The sequence below is a fragment of the Hemicordylus capensis genome, chromosome 7 (genome assembly GCF_027244095.1).
Source record: "Hemicordylus capensis ecotype Gifberg chromosome 7, rHemCap1.1.pri, whole genome shotgun sequence".
NCBI classification, from domain to species: domain Eukaryota; kingdom Metazoa; phylum Chordata; class Lepidosauria; order Squamata; family Cordylidae; genus Hemicordylus; species Hemicordylus capensis.
This window is the reverse complement of record NC_069663.1, coordinates 13,896,282-13,915,737: the sequence shown is the minus strand read 5'-3', so window position 1 is coordinate 13,915,737 and position 19,456 is coordinate 13,896,282. Positions and strand designations below refer to the sequence as shown.

The 19,456-nt window shown below is 48.6% G+C and overlaps 1 protein-coding gene across 4 annotated transcripts in view; it reads left to right on the top strand.

The window, feature by feature from the left end:
• The window catches only part of LOC128333146 (mitochondrial peptide methionine sulfoxide reductase-like), a 71,046-nt gene that overhangs the window by 18,098 nt on the left and 33,492 nt on the right, over nt 1-19,456 (top strand). For all 4 annotated transcript variants that reach the window (XM_053268266.1, XM_053268269.1, XM_053268267.1 and 1 more), the window contains 2 exons: nt 9,984-10,052; nt 11,229-11,348. In XM_053268266.1, coding sequence (XP_053124241.1) covers nt 9,984-10,052; nt 11,229-11,348 — 189 coding nt within the window. The remainder of the gene's footprint in view (nt 1-9,983; nt 10,053-11,228; nt 11,349-19,456) is intronic.

The following is a 19,456-nucleotide window of genomic DNA, read 5'->3' as shown; positions in this document are numbered from 1 at the left end:
AATAGCAAAGGACCTCACAGATCAGACTATAGTAAAGCAAATACTGTATACACTTAGTACAGAGCCATTTGTGGCGGGCGGGCGGGCGGGGGGGGGGGGGACACACACCAACATTCATTGTGATTTTCAACAAGGTGTAAATGCCTAGAGCTGGAAAACAGGTGATAGCATTGTAAGACTTCCAGCTTTCAGCGTGTCATCCTGCTTTTATAGTCCTGCAGCAGCTAAATTTCTGATGGTGCTCTAAAAGCTTTTTAAAAAATTTAAAACACAAAATCTACCATATGCTAACTAAGCAAAGAGGCATCTTTTAAAAGTGGTGATTCTCTTTATTGAGCAGGGGGAGAGCAACGGGCCCGATCCACCTCCAGCACAGCATCCCTCCAGTGGCTGTTGCTGGTGGCTGTCTTATGTTTCTTTTTTAGATTGTGAGCCCTTTGGGGACAGGGAGCCATTTTTAAATTTATTTATATCTGTGTAAACTCCTTTGGAAATTTTAGTTGAAAAGCTGTATGTAAATATACGTTGTATTGTATCAGTGTTGTCAGAGGAACAGAAATAAACATTGACAAGAGAGGTCATTCACACAATCAAAAACTGTGTTCTAGCTGGGTTTGGGAGCTCTGTATTTTCCAAATTTTTGGTTTTGTGGAAGCAAGGTAGGAGGAAAAGCTACCCACAATGGGGCTATTCTCACGATCAACAAACTCTCCTAGCCCGATTTTTGTTGATCGTGTAAACCACCAGGCTTGCAGGCGAGCCCGGTGGCTTACAAGCGGGTCACCCGCTTTGGTAGCCCTCCCTAAAGCCCGGGTTTGCGGAGCGAGTGCTCTGCAAACCCAGGCTTTCTGATCGTGTGTAGCCGCAATGCTGCTCCATGCCACGGCTACTCATGAGGAGACCCCCGGAGGGGAGGCAAGCTGCCTCCCAGCTCTGGGGGTCTTGCCAGCATATCCTGCGCGCTTGCTCAGGGCATGCTGGAGCTTGCGGGGGCCAGTTGGCCCCCGCTCCCCCCAGCCCCTGCCAGCTCCGTCACAGAGCCAGCAATCGTGTGGGCGGCCGATCCGGCTGCCCAGGGCTCCCTCCCCGCTCACCGCCCCAACCCGGGTCTCACTGATCATGAGACCCGGCTCACTGGGGCTATTCCCACGGTCCCTGGAAAGTGGGCTAAGGGAGCTTAGCCTGCTTTCCAGGGATCATGGAAACCACCCGGCTCGCAGGTGCTCCCGGTGCTCCCAAGGCGGCTAGCCCACCTAATTCCCCCTCCCCCTAAATGCGGTGAATGGAGCGAGTGCTCTGTTAATCGCATTTTTTTGCTCGTGTGTCGCCACAGCGTGTGGCGACCCATGAGTGGACCCCTTGCAGCCTCTTGGGCTCGGGGGTCTCTCCAGGATGCCCCTCGCACTTGTGTGGGGCATCCTGGGACTCTTAGGGGCTGCGCAGGCCCCGATCCCTACAGCCCCCACCAGCTCCATGACCGAGCCAGCAGTCATGTGGGCGGCCGATCCAGCCCCCCAGGGCTGCCTTTGGATCGTCTGCGGGGAGAGTGGGCTAAGCCCGCTCTCCCCACAGACCCTGAAGAAGCTCTTCTCACGGTCACGAGAAGAGCTTCAATCACTTCTGCCCAGGTTCCCCTCCTACCTGGCTTCCACACAACTCAGAATTAGGAGCCCACATAGCTCCCAAAGCTGGGCAGACGACAGTTTTTTATTGTGTGGATGACTTCAGCATGTCCTTTAAAGTTTACACCATGGGGATTGTACAACAATTTGTTCCTTGTTGCTTTGTCTCTAACCCTAATCCTTTCCTCTGTGCAACAATACCTGCAATTCTGCCCCATCATTTGGGGTTAGAATACAATGAATATTTATATACTGCTTTTCAACCAAAGTTGCCAAAGTGGTTTACATAGATATAAATTTTTAAAAGGGCTCCCTGTCCCCAAAGGGCTCACAATGTAAAAAAGAAACATAAAGTAGACACCAGCAACAGCCACTGGAGGGATGCTGTGCTGGGGATGGATCGGGCCAGTTGCTCTCCCCCTGCTCAATAAAGAGCATCACCACTTTTAAAAGGTGCTTCTGTGCTCAGTTAGCAAGGGAATCTCAGTTAGAGATTAATGCAGAAGAAGCTTTAAGTGTAACAATTCTATCACCTCTTTTCCATTTCTAGTGGCGTAAAGGTAAAAGTGTGCTGTCGAGTCAGTGTCGACTCCTGGTGACCACAGAGGCCTGTGGTTGTCTTTGGAAGAATACAGGAGGGGTTTCCTATTGCCTCCTCCTGTGCAGTGTAGATGATGCCTTTCAGCATCTTCCTATATTGCTGCTGCCTGATATAGGTGTTTCCCATAGTCTAGGAAACATACCAGCAGGGATTCGAACCAGGAACCTCTGGCTTGGTAGTCAAGCCATTTCCCCGCTGCCCCATTAGGTGGCCTTCTAGTGGGGTAGACACTGTCAAAAATCACTGTGAGCATTCATTTTCTGAAATGGTACCGACTGTCAAATATTGTGGGTCAGGGTCATGAATGGTGAGGGTGTGGATCATAGCGGCATTGCTAGGTACATATATGATCTGGCCAGCCTCATAGCCCCCCACTCCACCTCTGATACTTAAATCTTTTCAGGTTCTCTAAGGGAATCTAGTGCTCTCTTCCAGTTTTTGAAGCTATTAATCAGCAATACATCTGCCAATGTCAGGCAGTGTGGAAGAGTGGAGTACTAAAGAATTGATCTAGAGCAGAGATTCTCAACGTTGAGTCCCCAGATGTTATTGGACTTCAACTCCCATAATCCCCAACCAAAGGCCACTGGGGCTGGGGATTATGGGAGTTGAAGTCCAATAACATCTGGGGACCCAACGTTGAGAATCCCTGATCTAGAGCACACGCCCAGATGGCCCAAGGCTGTCAATGCCCTTGAGAACACAGCAGAAGGAGAAGACTCTAAGGCAGTACGCAAGTGTGTGTGTGTGTGTGTGTGTGTGTGTGTGTGTGTGTGTGTGTGTGTGTGCGCGCGCGCGCGCGCACGCACGCGCGCACGTGTTTGGGTGGAAAAGGCCAGGGCACTGCTTCTTGGTGTGAGCTAGAGCTATAAGAACAACACCCCCGCCCCGCCACCTATCCTTACTTTCATCTGTGAAATAGGCACAAAGGAAGCTGTTTTATACCAAGTCAGACCCTTGGTCCATCTAGTTCACTATGGTCTACACTGACTGGCAGTGACTCTCTGAGGTTACAGGCAGGAGTCTCTCCCAGACCTACATGGAGATGCTCCCAAGGAGTGAACTTGAGACCTTCTGCTTACAGATGCTGAGCTACAGCCCCATCCCCTAAAGGGAATATCTTGCAGTGCTCACACATGTAGTCTCATCCAAATGTAAACCAAGGCAGACCCTGCTTAGCAAAGGGGGCAATTCACGATTGCTACCACAAGACCAGCTCTCCTCTCTTATTAAGTGTTGACGTCTGTGGGCCAGCAGGCTGGGTTGAAATGTGATGCTAGAAATCTGCGTTCAAAAAACCCTCCCAGAGTTTGGCAGATCAAATTCATTATGCAAATCATGCAAAATATGATTAATGCGCTTCATTTACATTCCTTGTTGCAAAGATTTGACTTTTGTGCCAGGCAGAGGCTAGAACAATAAAGATGATGCCCATAGGATGGTGGAGGACAGAAGTCTCCAAGGAGCAGGCAGTATGGGTGTTGTCAACAGGTTGTAGGGCAGTTCACATGATCACCATTAGGGTAGGAGAAAGTAAAGTAAAGTGTGCCATCAAGTCGATTTTGACTCCTGGCACCCACAGAGCCCTGTGTTTTCATTTGTAGAATACAGGAGGGGTTTACCATTGCCTTAGGGTAGGAGAAGGGTAGGAGAACCTTACCCTAATTGGGGAACCAGGTGCATTCCCGATTTTCTGATCACATGCTTGATAAAAACAAGGTTGGAGGAGGGAAGCTTGATCGAGCTGGTCTTGAGGTAGCAAGTATGAATTGTCCCCTTTTTCTAAGCAGGGTCTACCCTGGTTTGCATTTGAATGGGAGACTCCATGTGTGAGCACTGTAGGATATTCCCCTTCGGGGATGGGCCTGCTCTGCAAAGAGCACCTACATGCTTACATGCAGAAGGTTCCAAGTTATGTCCCTGGCAGCATCTCTAAAAAAGGGCTGAGAGAGACTCCTGCCTGCAGCCTTGGAGAAGCTGCTGCCAGTCTGGGTAGACAATACTGAGCTAGATAGGCCTTAAAAAAAATAAAATCAGAATACAGCGCTAAACAATATTGATCCAAACACAAACAGCAAAATATAATATGACAAACCCCCATTCATCACTCTGTCCAAACTTTAATATTGCCTAGGGTAGGAAAACAACCATAATTTTCCTGATTAGTGAAAAGAAAAACATTTGATCAAATTACATAAAAAGCATCATTTGTAGTCCGGTTTGAACGGGACTAAATAATACGAGTTAGCTTTTCTGAGATCGTGATATGCCTTCAGTTCTTGTAGCAGCTGTCCATTGACATGGTCAGATTTCCCCCAATGTTTTGGCTATAGCTAACCTGGCAGTAGTTACCATATACCATGGAGCAATGATCTGATGTGACCACCACTGAGGCCCAAGTCTTTCCTATTCCCCATCCTTCACTTGGCTTGGTCTCTTTCCATCAGGCCGCTGAAGAGAGAAACTGGTGCAGTTCAATCCCCGTGTTGGGATTGGAGACTGCCCATAGACGCAGAAATTTTACAGATAATTGCCACTGATGAAGACATTCTAGTTGAAACGCATTTGGCCAGATTCGTTAGAAATTGGGAAAATCAAGATTTGACACTTTATCTCTCAACCACAACGCGACATTGCAACTACTTTGGAACATCTATCAACACTTCTCCCAGTTTTGGAGGACATGATATTTTGGACATGAACTATTGGATTCCATCTTTTCAGCTGGATACATAGCAACTATTTTAATGAAATTTTATTGATCATTTTTGATCTATTTAATAAAATCAATTCCAAATCCAATACATCTATATACTCTAATAAATAGATGTATTGGATTTGGAATTGATCTAGGATACAACCTAGTCTGGATATTTTTCAACCATCCAGTTTTATTACTATGATATTAAAATACTAGTATATGGCATTTGGATTCTTTTCTTTTTTTTATTTTTATGTCCAGTTAATTTTCCTTATTCAGTTCTTCTCTTTCCACTCCAGCAGTTCATATTCCTCTGCACATTCGCTCCCTCTGCTGATCCATATAATATTAGCAACAGTGCTTAAGGACATTAGAAGCAACGGGGATGTCCTGGCTTGTAGGATGAGCTCAGGGCTTATGGGCCACTGTACATATTTAGAGCACATGAGCTCGTCCAGGCTAATCTTCACGAGAGGGCTGTGAAACTCCCTCCCCCACCCCTCACGGGCCCCAATGGCAGTGTTAAAGTCCCGGCTGTGGTCAGCAGCTCTGTCCCAGGCTTATAAACGTTGCCGGATCCATCTGTTGGGGTTGGAGGGGAGAGGGAGGCCCTTCTCCGAGCAAGCTGTACTGCCATCCCAGCCGAACACATGAAATTGGAAAGGTACTTAAAATAGAGATCTGCAGCGGGAGGGATGGGGAGGGAGGGTGGACTGAAATCAGATCAGGGCTTTTGAAGCTTTAATCTGCAAGCAGGAGGGACATTGTGTAACTCTGGTGCACGTCCACTCCTGATGCTGACCATTGCCTCTGGGTGCAGATTAGCTGGCAGGCTGGCTTCCCAGGTTGCACTGGTTCTTCAGTAAGCCGGCTTCCCGGGTTGTCCTGGCTTGTAGGGATGTGCACAAAATTCGACCAAATTCGATTCAAATTCAAATCGATTTGATTGGGAACCATTGAATAGAATGGAGTTTTGTTGGAATCTGTTTGAATTTGGGTGAATTCAAATCAAATTTAGTTGAATGTGCCCGAACTCTATTTGAACGTATCCCCACTCTATTCAGTGGTTCTGAATCGATTCAAATTCGTATCTAGTTCGGAAGAATTCCTGGCTTGTGTGGCAGCATTCCGACAGCAGCCTGTTCCGTGAACAGACTGGCTCAGCCAGGTGCATAGCTTGGGAAGTGGGGACCCATGTTCCCCCCTCTCCCCGAGGCCCCCTCTCATGCACCAGCCATGCCCCTGCACGTGACATCACACACAGGGGGTGTGGCCAACACTTGGAAGGGCCCTTGCGGTCTTCTGGAGCTCATTTCCCAGTTGTCTTTGTCGTTGGCTGGATATTTTCTTTGTCCTCTCCCCACTCATCTTCACTTCATCTTCAAGAGAGGGAGTGCAGCTTCTGAGACGAGCTGTTTATTGGAGACCAAGGTGCCATGAGCAAAGGAGACTGTAGAAGCATTCACAGACTGTAGGTGCATGATGCTCAACACTCGTGCGGTCATTCAGATGTTACGTTGAACGCAGGTACAGAGGTACACTTCCTAGCTGTACCCTGCATTTGAAGGGCCTGTATCCAGGTTCACTTTTAAAATGAACAGGGGGACAGTCATTCACACCAACACATGTACAAGTGTACAGACATCTGTATACCCATGCAGCATAATGTCTGAAACAGGTTTCTCTCTATGAGGGAGGAGTGCTGGTCTTGTGGTAGTGAGCATGGATTGTTCTAAGCAGGGTTTGCCCTGGTTTGCATTTGGATGGGTGACTATATATAAGCACTGTAATATATTCCTCTCAGGGGATGGGGCCATAGTGAAGAGCATCTGCTTTGCATGCAGATGGTCCGAGGTTCACTCCCTGGCAGCATCTCCAGATGGTGCTCAACCGTCTCCTGCCTGAAACCTTGGAGAGCTGCTGCCAGTCAGTGTAGACAATACTGAGCTAGATGAACCAATGGCCTGACTCTGTACAAGGCAGCTTCCTGTGTTCCTGTCTGTCTACCTGGAAAGTACGTAGGAAGGATTCTACCCAATTCCCCACAGAAAGTGCCCATGTACCACTTTCCTAGTGTTCCGGCCAATGAATATTGGGATAACTGGCAAGCATTTGGCACTTATTTTCAATTTAAATTCTATTGGTATGCAGTACAACTAAATATCTTGTAAAAACATGTTAGACTACCCCTATTTATATTCCAGAACTGCACTGCTTTATGTACCTACCACCCCCGTTTACTCTTGTTATTTATTTGAAATATTTATATCCTGCCTTTCCGCTTGGCTTCTCAAGTGCCCAAAGGAAGCCTGCATCATCAGAGACAACCATCAATACAAAAACCAAGAGAAGAGAGCTGGGGGGGAAACAATACCAAAATCAAACAGATATAATTCGGCAGATTAAAAAACCCTAATCCAGTAGATTCAAGGAGGATCGCATACAATCGGGGCTGGATTATGACCTGCTGAGGCCCTAAGCTATGTCAAGCTTTAAAAGCCCCATACTACTACAAAAAACAAACACTATTCTAGCAAAAAGGCCAATGGAAAAAGAAATAACAAAGCTTTTTAAAAAACATGAATACTTGGCTACCGTGCAATGAAAAGCTAATAATCCAACAAAAACAGTTACAGCAGAACCTTGCTATCTGTGGATTTGCCATTCACGTATCCACAGTCAGGTAACTGACACCCTACCTCAGCACATGCAGAAAAGGGGGGGGGTACTTCCACATATCCACGGGTTCGGAGTGGCCAGAAATGACCTCAGAGGTCATTTCTGGCCACCATTTTAAGAAAAGGAGCCATTTTGTGGCTCTCTCTCTTTTTGTTTGTGTAAAGCATATTTTCCCCATGCAATACTTTGTGGAAAAATTGGGGACTTGGTGGGGGGCATTCCTGGACAGCTAGAGACCCATGGAGAGCAGTAGGGCACTCTCCCCCTTTTTATTTGGCGTTCTTTGTTGATTTTTGCCCTTTTCTCCAGCTTCCTGGAAACTAGCCTCCACTTCCCATTGACTTAAAGCCTCGGGGTCTGCGGTTTAGCAGGTCTCCACGGTAGTAGCAGAGAACAGAGTCCCCACGGATTCCATCTCTGTATCTTGCAATACGCCTAATTGCATTAGAAATGCCTCTAAATGAAAATACGTTACGTTTTCTTACTTAGCATTTATGAAAACTTTTAATGTACACTTTCTGTACATTAAATCTAATGTGGGTTTACGTTTAATTTATATTTAATTTTCATTGTGAGGAAGAATTGTTATTTGTGTTTTTAGTTAGTGACAATTGTATTGGCTGTGTGGCCTTATTTTATGCTTTTAATGTTGGCTTTTTTGGGTACCTCTTGGCCAGTACAGTTGGGGATGATGAGAGTTGTAGTTCAACAACATCTGGGGACCCAAGTTTGAGAACTGCTGATATCAAACGGCTTCACACCTCACAGTAGCGGGTGCACTTCCTCCAACCACTGGTTCTTGACGAAAATTGCACTCCCACCATGAGCTGCAAGTTATGCTCCCAGCGTCGTCTGCCAATGTCAATTTACCTGGCCACACTTCCCTCCAAGAACCTGATGTCACAGATGTCAGTTTACTGGAGGGAACCGCGGCTGGGGAACAGCCCAGCCACGGGTTCAGATGACCCGTGAGAACAGAGTTTGTGGCTCCTCCTGGGAGCATGTGCTCATCAGGGACTGGCAGATCGTACTTTCTGCTGTGATGTGTGAAGTCGCCCATAATGAACGTTTTGAGCACTGCTGCAGAGAATGCATTCTACCATGCCCCCGCCAGTCACACCTCTATGGCAGGAGATGAGGAGGAGAGTTGGTCTTATGGTGGCGAGTATGAATGGCCCCCTTTGCTAAGCAGGGCCCACCTTGGTTTGCATTTGAATAGGTGATGACATGTGAGCGCTGTAAGGTATTTCCCTTAGTGGTTGGAGTCGTAGCTCAGTGGTAGAGCCTCAACATGCTTGCATGCAGAAGGTCCCAGGTTCACTCTTCGGCCACATCTCCAGGTAGGGCTGGGAGAGGCTCCTGCCTGAAACCTTGGAGATTTACTGCCAGTCCGTTTAGACCAGTGGTTCTTATCGTTGGGTCCCCAGATCTTATTGGACTTCAACTCCCATAATCCCCAAACAAAGGCCACTGGGGCTAGGGATTATGGGAGCTGAAGACCAATAACATCTTGGGACCCAACGTTGAGAATCCCTGGTGTAGACAATATTGAGCTAGATGGACCAAAGGTCTGGCTCAGTATAAGGCAGCTTCCTATGATCCTGTGCTCCCAGCTGAATCTACCCACCTGGCTAGATCGTCTGGGAGGGCTCTGTTCTGAGTGCTGATACCTGCTGAGGCCTGTTTGTCAAGTAAGCAGGTCAGGGCCTTCTCAGTTATTTCCCCCAGGCTGTGGAACTTGCTCACAGATGAGACCTGCATGGCTCCTTCTCTCCTAGCCTTCAGGAGGAGAGAGAAGACGTTTTTATTCAGGATGCTGGCCAGTGAGCTGTCCCTGCTCTTTTTAAATGTTCGCCTATATTTGATTCTTTTTTATGGTTTTTTAAATTGAGTTTTATCTTGTTTTTTATGTTTGTCTTGTTGAATTTTATAGTTTTATCTTGTTTACTGCCCTGGTGTTTAAAGACGAAGGGCAGTATATAAGAATGAATGAATGAATAAATAAATAAATAAATAAATAAATGAATAAGGCAGCAGGAACATGGAGAAGGCCTCTTCCTCCACCGCCCCCAGTCTAAGTGGACGGGCAGTTGATGTGGGCAGTTGGCTTAGGCCTGCCTTTCACAACATCCTGCCTACAGAATTGGTTCAGGATAACTTCCTTAATTTGAAATGTATCTTTACCTGAGTTGGAATTGCTTTCTCTTTCTGCCTTCCAACCTGAGAAGTCCTCTCTTCCCTAGGTCCTTTCACTGCCTTGCCCCCAACATGAACTTCCAGTGGCTTGGTGATCCCATCCAAGTGTCCATGTGGTGAACTCCAGAAGACTTAGCAAAAGAATGTATCCATCTCTCTTACACTCTCTTTCTTTTTTTCCCAGCTAACCATGCCGTCAACAAAAATCCAATGTACCCACCGTACCCAGAAGGAATGCAGATGGCGATATTTGGTGCGTGACTTTTGCTTGCTTCATGCCCAGGTTTGACTATAATCCCCGCCCCCAGTTGGGTTGCAGCACTGGCTGCCCTGTAATCTTGCCTGAGAACAGAAAGTAAATTCAATCTGGCCAGCTCACTCTTTGGAATGAATTTCCTCTGATGATGACCCATGTACTAGAGAGATCATCGATTGGCTGTCTTTTGATTTTTTTTAGCCTGCTTTCCTTAAGGAAAGTAAGATTAAGAGATCACCCAGCTCTCTCTCTATGTGTCCGTATGTGTGTGTCCCCCTATCAACTTTGCGGTGCCTGGACCGATTTGGACAAAATTTGATTCAGTTGTAGTGAGTGACACATAGGGACACCTAAATGGCATAGTTTGTGGTGATGTCATTCACCCCAATTCAAGATGGCATGGACATTTGAGGTAGAAGTGGGCTAACTTGTGAAGATGGTACATATCAATTAAGCTTATAGTGAAAGGAAAGTAGATACCTTGGTTCTTACCAGAACTTCTTGTTATAATTATGAATGATGGTTATCATTTGTATGTGACCTTAGTTGGGAATAGCCAGTTACAGTGACTGTCTCTAGTGGTGGTTTCTCTTCCTTGGGCCGAAGCTGCTGAGAGGATGAAAGTACAGTAATTTATTAGCTCCGGGGAGAAGGAAGTAGCTCCCAGAAGGCCCCCTCTTTTCCAGAGGCTTCCTCCACTTTTCCAGAGACTAGGGAGTAAATTTTTACATTTGTGTTGCCTTTTGCTGCTGGCGATCAATGCTACCAACGTTTCTCTTCTAGAACTTGTTCCTTGATGAGTAGGCATGGTTTAATCACAACAAATGAAAAACTAAGCAACCCCTGCCCTCTCCCCAGACTTACATGATCCTGAGTCAGACCCATACTGGAATCGGGCTGGGTGCTATTGTCTTCTGGGTTGGGTTGATCTTGGCTGTCGGACTCTAATTTAAAGTCGTAAATCTTGAGAATTTTCAGGGGACTACTGCTGCAAATAAAATTCTGTGCATGCCCCCCTGGATGCTTTGTGGGGGGACTGATGATAGCTAAGCTTCTTTATATTCTAAGTAGCAATACCCACCCACCCCAGTTACAATTCCAAACCCAAGAACGTCTCTTCAGCTGACATGTACTCAGTGTGTGTTTTTCCCCCTCTCCCATCCTTCCTTCCAGGCATGGGGTGTTTCTGGGGAGCGGAGAGAATGTTCTGGAAGCTGCCAGGTGTTTTTTCCACCCAGGTGGGCTTCTCAGGAGGCTTCACGCCCAATCCTACGTACAAAGAAGTCCGCACTGGTATGTCCGTTTTCTCTCCTCCTTACAGGGGTGGGGGGCATGTTCTTGGAAAGGATATCTTTCCCAAGCATCCCGGAGGTATTGTGCCATCATGTGAACATTTGTGCATGCACAGCTGCCAGTATAGGAGAGGTCCCACTGGTTTTTCATAGAAGCAAAGGAAACAAGCGGACACTGTTATGCCATGTTACTCAGACTGGATTGGAGATGGATGTGAATTTTTAAAAATCATGTTCATTGTCAGACTAACACTCATGTTTGGGTGCTGAGGAGGTGAATCAGTAGCTGATATCCTCACTAGCGAAGCACCAGTGCTTCGAATACAATTGACTAACAGTACTGGCACTCGAACAGGGCAGGGGGATGAATTTCAATGACCTCCCCATCTGTACCACCCTGAAAATATGTCCCTGAGGGTTGCACAGCCCTCAGGGACATATTTTCAGGGGACACAGAGGACTTCTGGGGGAAGGGGAGATTGTCAGAACTTGAGGCTAGAACTGACTTTACGGCTCCTCCTTAGGGTCTAACTCCATGCTACTGCTCCAGACTTGAGTCATGACAGAAATTCTGCCATCTCCACCCAGCACCTTGATCTCTGTGTGTAGATCAGGCCCGGGCTTCATGGAAATACGCAAAGTATCTTTCCTAATTGTCCCTACCTGAGCAAAGAGGTGCCCTTTCAAATTGCAATTCTCTTTACATTTAGCAAGGGGAGAGCAACTGGCCCTATCCACCCTCAGCACAACATCCCTCCAGTGGCTGTTGCTGGTGTCTACCTTATGTTTTTTTAAGATTGTGAGTCCTTTGGGGACAGGGAACCATCTTATTTTTTGTTTGCCTTTTCTATGTAAACTGCTTTGAAAACTTTGGTTTAAAAATGGTATATAAATATGTGTAGTAGTAGTAATGCCAACATGAATATATGTTTGGCTTTGGAGTCGGGGGACATCCCCCCAACCCAGTGATCTTTACTATTTTCCAAGCAGGGGCCACTTGGGCAAAAACCCGTCAGTGTGAGAGCTATTTCCCCTGGTGCTGAAAAAGTACTTCTCAGTGCTGGAAGGGCCCTTTAAGAGAGACTGAGCCCTCTCTTGGGAGCTCTGTAGAAACAGCACTGGGAAGGGCTACACTCCCCAGCACCCTATGCACGTTTTCCAAGATGGCCCAGGACCTCAAGAGGGCTCCATTTCCCTTAAAGAAGTCCTGCCCCCTCCCCCCACCCCAGCACTGGGCAAAGCACAGCACTGCACAGTGAGAATGGTAGGAGAGGAGAGCTGGTCTTGTGGTCACAAGCATGACTTGTCCCCATAGCTAAGCAGGGTCTGCCCTGGTTGCATATGAATGGGAGACTTGATGTATGAGCAGTGCAAGATATTCCCTTCTGGAGATGAAGAAGAGAAGAGCTCTGGGAAGAGCAGAAGGTTCCAAGTTCCCTCCCTGGCTTCTCCAAGATAGGGCTGAGACAGATTCCTGCCTGCAACCTTGGAGAAGCCGCTGCCAGTCTGTGAAGACAATACTGAGCTAGATGGACCAATGGTCTGACTCAGTATATGGCAGCTTCCTATGTTCCTGTGTTTCCTATGTTCTTGTCTCTGCACAGTGCCGGGGGGACTGTGCAGAATATTCTGCCTTGGCTGACGCTTCACACAGGCCCGGGAAAGAATTAGCTAGGGAGCCAAGCTGATGGGGACTGCCACTGCCCCCCAGGCCTTACACTGAGGACTGCCACCCTAGCCTCCTTGGGCGCTGATTGGAACCTCCCTGTTCGAATCTGGGGGAGCTGCAGCCGAGTGCAAAGGGGCTCATTGGTTCCCGAGAGGGAGCCCAGCCTTTGACTCAGGCCAGGGCAGCACAGGGCTGCCCCCAATTCCTTCCGCACGCGAATGCCTTTATTGGCAAGGCTAATCCTCCCTCCTCAACCTGGACCCGTCAGAAATCGGAACAGACGGTTTTGCAGCTTATCTGTGAAAACATTTTGAGTGCGGGCGGAGGGGATTATCTGTCTGCAAGAAACATTATCCGTGTCTGTTGTCGGCGTTTCGGTGTGGCTCATGCCACACAGCTGGGAAAGGAGAGGGACTTTTGCGCGCACACCTAGCTAGGAGAGGAGGAATCTGAACAGATCCACCGGAGGCATGCCGGGCTCTGGGTCCTTTGCAGGCGGCCAGTGTGTGTTTCAGGTAAATGGATGGCATACGTGTCTGGGATGCAGCATAGGGCTGCGTCCTCCCACCCACTGCCTGGTGGGCGGCCATTTTACATTTGATGTGGGATGAAAGCATGCCTTCTCTGGTGTGCGCTCTCACTAGCCTTTGGCCGATAAGTCCTTGCAGAACCGACCCACTTGGGAATAGTTCACAAGACAGCAGTGACTCTCCTGCCCTGCTGCCTTCCCTCTGAGTAACATCATCTGCCTGCTTGCCTGCAGAAGGTTCCAAGTTCCTTCCCTGGCAGCATCTCCAGATAGGGCTGAGAGAGACTCCTGCCTGCAACCCTGGAGAAGCTGCTGCCAGTCTGTGTAGACAACACTGAGCTAGATGGACCAAGGGTCTGACTCAGGTATAAGGCAGCTTCCTAGGTAATGCATGACTGAGAGCTTCCACCCAATCTGCTCTCAGCTTTGCAGAATGCCTTAAAATCGACCTTTCTAACAAGCAGGGGCGTTGCTAGATACTTAAAAGTTTGAATCTGGTTTGAATCTGGTTTGAATCTGGACCGGATTCAAATCTTACCCCGCCTTAAAATCTACCTTTCTAACAAGCAGGGGCGTTGCTAGATACTTAAAAGTTTGAATCTGGTTTGAATCCAGTTTGAATCTGGACCGGATTTGAACCGGTCCAGTTCAGGGGCCAACCAAACCAGGTGCAGTCCAGTTCAAGCTGCTCTTTGGGAGGCTGGCCGAGGAGGTTGGAGGAGCCCCTGCCGTTGCTCATGTCTCCGCCATCCCCGCCGCATCAAAAATAAAGGCACAGAGTACGTTTCTCTCTCCCACCACCCACCTAGCTATAGGGAATGCCCTTTACTTATAAAGGAGAATCCTTGCCAGATTCCCCTTTACAAGTATACCCCCAAACCAGTCCATGAACTAGTTGTTAGAACTGGGGCCGGGCCGGTTCAAACTCAAGACTGGCTGAACTGGATTGGTTCATTCCAAACTGTGGTTCAAATTAAGCTGGCTTGCACATCCCTACTTAAAAGATCCAGGGTCCAGGCCCACAGCCTCCCTTTTGGGGGGTTTAAGGATTGATTAAACTCAGTCGTACCCACCAAGAGTTATTATGTTTGTTTTTAACAGTCTAATATAATACAGCACCTCTGAAGACAGAAGCGGCAGAGAGCGAGGTGAGGCCAGGAGCTCTTCCCCCTGCTCTGTGCAGGCGCCTCCACGGCTGCATTTCCCTTGTGGAAGAGGCCTTGGAGGAAAGAAGTGGCTGGTATGATTTGGGGCTCAGAGCAGTTCATTGGGGGCCACATGGGCCACCCCCTAATGAGGCCCCTGCTAACCAACTTGGACAAAGTGGGAGAAGCAGAATCTCTTGATTGGGGAGTTGCACTAAGAAGGAATCTAACTCTCTTATGGAGTTAATGGGAGGAACTGATAGCCAGAATGGTGGTCTGGATGTTCCGAATTAGCTGTGCTGAATGTTCCCCAGGTTTTGGACTGAATAGGACATTCAGGGAATGGGTGGGAGTATGTCCTGAAAACAGCTACATTATGCATATTCATTCATATACCTATTCATTCCTGCCTGGTGCCCTTGTTTCTCCTGTCTGTTGCTGCTTTGGTGCCTCCCGCCTTCCCCCCACTTCTAATTAATTCCTAGAATAGCCACATGGGCAATACTAGCCAATCAGGGATCGCGTAGTGAATGAGATGATCTCATGACACTAGGTAGCCAATCAGAGTTAACTATGTGCTAATACCACTGAAGACAGACAAAGCCAGTTCAGAGTAAGGACAATACTTCTTGAACAAGCAAACACTTTCTCCTTCTTTCAAAAATGGCTCAGTCCTACTTAAGACTGAAATGCACTCCTACCTTCCAGTGTTCTGGTCAATGAGTACAAGGACAATAATTGACAAGCACTAGGTCAGTATTTTTAAATTGTATATTTGTATTTTTTGATATGTAATACAATTACATAGCATTATAAATACAAGTAGTGTAGTGAGAACATAAGAACAGACCTGCTGAATCAGGCTCAAGACCTCTGTAGTCCAGCACAGTGCCAGAGGGAGGCTGGCGGCGGCCCGTATTTGTCCCCCATGGCCCCGCCCCCCACATCTGACATCAAGTTGATTACGTGTTGTGTGAAAAAGTACTTCCTTTCCTTGGTCCTAAATTTCTTGGCAGTCAGTTTCATCAGATGACCCATAGTATGTTTGCCCTGGCTGTTTTGCAACAATTCTCCCAGTCCCATAGGCCTCCTTACTGCAACATTTCTGGCTATTAGCCTTGGAGGCTGGGATGGGGCCATAGCTCTGTGGAAGAGCACCAGCTTTGCATGTAGAAGGCCCCAGGTTCACTCCCTGGACACATCTCCAGGTAGGGCTGGGAGAGACTCCTGCCTGGAACCTTGGAGAGCCGCTGCCAGTCATTGTAGACAGTACTGAGCAACGGTCTGACTTGGTATAAGGCAGCTGCCTATGTTGCAATATTAGGGATGGGGTCATAGCTCAGTGGAAGAGCATCTACTTGAATGCTGAAGCTTCCAGGTTTGCTCCCTGGCATCTCCAGGCAGGGCTGAGAGAGACTCCTGCCTGGAACCTTGGAGAAGCCGCTGCCAGTCTGTGAAGACAGTACTGAGCTAGACGGACCAATGGTCTGACTCAGTATAAGGCAGCTTCCTATGTTCCCGTGAGCCAGGGTAATGTTGCCCCACATGGCCACTAGATCATGAATAATGGCGCATCTTAACCCCAACCATTGGGGTCTGGTCATCTGGTGACATCAGTGTCCTTCCCTCCCTTGCTTTCCGCCAAATACTCTAGGAATCTGCCTTCCCCATAGACTTATCCATGCTTTTCTTGCCCTGCCCGTGAAAAAGATAGATAATAAATTAATAGGGGGAAAACACCCCATTTTTTAAAAAACAGAATCGTACATAGTATCACAAATCACATCGTATATAATATCACGTAATACCTCAAATATTTTAGCTTTCTAAAAACCAGGCCTTAATTATTAATAGAAATGTTACCAATCCAGAATAATGACCCAGATGCATCTACGCATTTTTCTTTTAATAGCATGGAATGACTGCAGGATATCTGGGGCAGCAGCCTTTTTGCCTGGCTTTGCTGCCCCCCCCCTTCCCCATAGACTCTTTCCTCCCCTTCTGTGCGGTTGGTTGGCTGCAGATAACAGAAGGCAACAGACTTTGCAGTGTACATACAGCACTGGGCTAAAACTGCAGCAGAGATGCATCTAATTATAACCTGGCTTGGAGTTTAACTCTTCCCTGTCTGGACGGAGAGTCCCCACAGAGGCAACACAGAGCCTCTGCTTATGCTTTTCAAACCGGATTAAAATAGTGTGGACAGGAGGGTCAGAGTCTTGTTCTTTTCTTTGGAGGGCAAATTGAGGTTTGTTTGTTTTTTGGGAAAGCACCTGAAATGCCTGGGTGAGAAATAAGAACACAGGGAGCAGCTTTCGACAGAGTCAGACCATTGGTCCATCTCACTCAGAACGGTCTACACTGACTGACAGTGGCAATCTGGGGTTTCAGAGAGGGCTCTTTCTCCACCCTACCTGGAGAGGCTTCAGGGATTGAACCAGGGACCGTCTGCAGGCAACATAGGTACTCTACCACTGAGTTATGGAAGCTCCGAAAGCATCTGTGAACGTGAAGCTGTCTTATACAGAATCAGGGCATCGGTCTCTCTAGATCTGTATGGTCTGCACTGACGGGCAGCAGCAGGGTTTCAGACAAGGGTCCTTCCCAGCCCTCCCTGGAGCTGCCAGGGACTGAACCAGGGACCTTGAGCATGCAAAGCAGGTGGCTTCACTCTTCGATGGCTTCACTCTTCGAAACTGCCTTCAGCTGTGTCAGACCTTTGGTCCACCTAGCTCAGTGTTGTCTACACCAGGGGTTCTCAACGTTGGGTCCCCAGATGTTTCTGGACTTCAACTCCCATAATCCCCAGCTCCAGTGGTCTTTGGTTGGGGATTATGGGAGTTGAAGTCCAATAACATCTGGGGACCCAACGTTAAGAATCCCTGGTCTACACTGACTGGCAGCAGCCCTCCGGGGTCTTAGGTGGGTGTGATTCCGTCCTACCCGCAGATGTCCAGGACTGACCCTGGGCCCTTCTTCATCCAAAGAACAAAGGTCACAAGATAATGGTAATGGCAGGGAGGAGAGGAAAGAGGAATAAAGGGGAAGAGACAACTGGGGGAAGCCAGAGTGAGCTGCTTGCACAGCCGGCCAATGGTGGGCCTCTTTCTCCCTTTGCCCCGTGCAGGGTGGGTAGCTGTTAATGGAGTCCGAGAAGGGAGGGGCTGGGTGGCAACTGGGCCAATGGCTGAGCATCTGCTTGGCACGCAGAAGGGCCTGGGTTCAGTCCCTGGCAGCATTTCCAGGTAGGGCTGGGGAAGAGAGGAGAGCTGGTCTTGTGCGAACAAGTGTGACTTGTCCTCTTAGCTAAGCAGGGTCCGCCCTGGTTGCATATGAATGAGAGACTAGAAGGGTAAGCACTGGAAGATCTTCCCCTCAGGGGATGGAGCCGCTCTGGGAAGAGCATCTAGGTTCCAAGTTCCCTCCCTGGCAGCATCTCCAAGAGAGGGCTGGGAGAGATTCCTGCCTGCAACCTCAGAGAAGCCGCTGCCAGTCTGTGTAGACAATACAGAGCTAGATGGACCAATGGTCTGGCTCAGTATGTGGCAGCTTCCTATGTTCCTAAGACCCTTCTCTGCCCGAAACCATGGAGAGCTGCTGCCAGTCAGTGTAGACCAGGGCTGCACAATTTCAACCCCCTCAACTGTGGTGGGATTACAATTCCCATCTTCCCTGAGTACTGGCCACAGTGTCTGGGGATAATGGGAGCTGTAGTCCAACAACATCAGGAGGGCCAAAGTTGCGCAGCCCTGGTGTCTTTGCTGAACCACAACTCCCATCATCCCCAGCCACAATAACTTGCTGTTGTTCAGCCAGTAAATTCAGAGTTGGGGATGATGGAAGTTATAGTTCAGCAACAGCTGGAGTCCCAAAGCCTGGGAGGCCCTGGTGTAGACAGGACTGAGCTAGATGGACCAATGGTCTGGCTGGGTAGAAGGCCGCTTCTCCCCGTGTGCCTGCGGTGCGCCCTGCCTACTGGAAACCTTGTTCTGTCCTCTTTTCGGCTGAGCCAGGATGCTCAAGGAGAAGCTTCTCTTAAGCCAACACAGGACCCTCCCATGCAGCGGTCTGCAGTACCTCCTCGGGAGCAGCAGAGGGCAGAGGCACACAGCTGTGTGGACCTGGCATCCCGGAGAAGCAGGGCTATTTTGGGGATGCAGCTGCATCTCTCTCTGCCGCAGGGGAGCGTGATTTCTGTCCGCTTTCTCCAGAGCCTGGCTGGTCGTGGCGAGCAGGCGGAGTGAAGGCGTTGCACGCACTGCAGTGGCGTGGCTTCCGTGGGAGCCGAACAACTCCATGTGGCTGGCCGGCTGTCCTCTCCTCCTCCTCCTCCTCCTCGCTTGCAGCACTTGAGCCAGAAGTGATGAGGCGCAGTCACTTTGCTCTTCCTCTCTACCACTGATCGCCTCCTGAAGGCCTGCCTGACAAAAGAGCCTCTCTTCCCTCCCCCTCCACTGGCACCTCACAGCAAGTGCTGCTTCTGCACTCAGCTGTGTGCTCATCACGTCGCGCATCACCCTCCCCGTGCCCCGTTTTCCTCCTAATTACCGTGTGAGGGGCAGCCGGTTTGCCTGAGCAAAAGGCGGGGAAATTAAGTAGAACCGCCCCAGGGAAATGCCTCCGTGAGAAGAATCTTCAGCTCCATCCGTGGGTACTGTAGTGGAAAAGAGCTGCGCCCCCCGCCCCCACAACTTGAGATAGGAGGCAGCAATACGGTGGCACTGTGGAAGGTCTGGATTAATCCCTGCTGCAGCTGGCATCCTCAC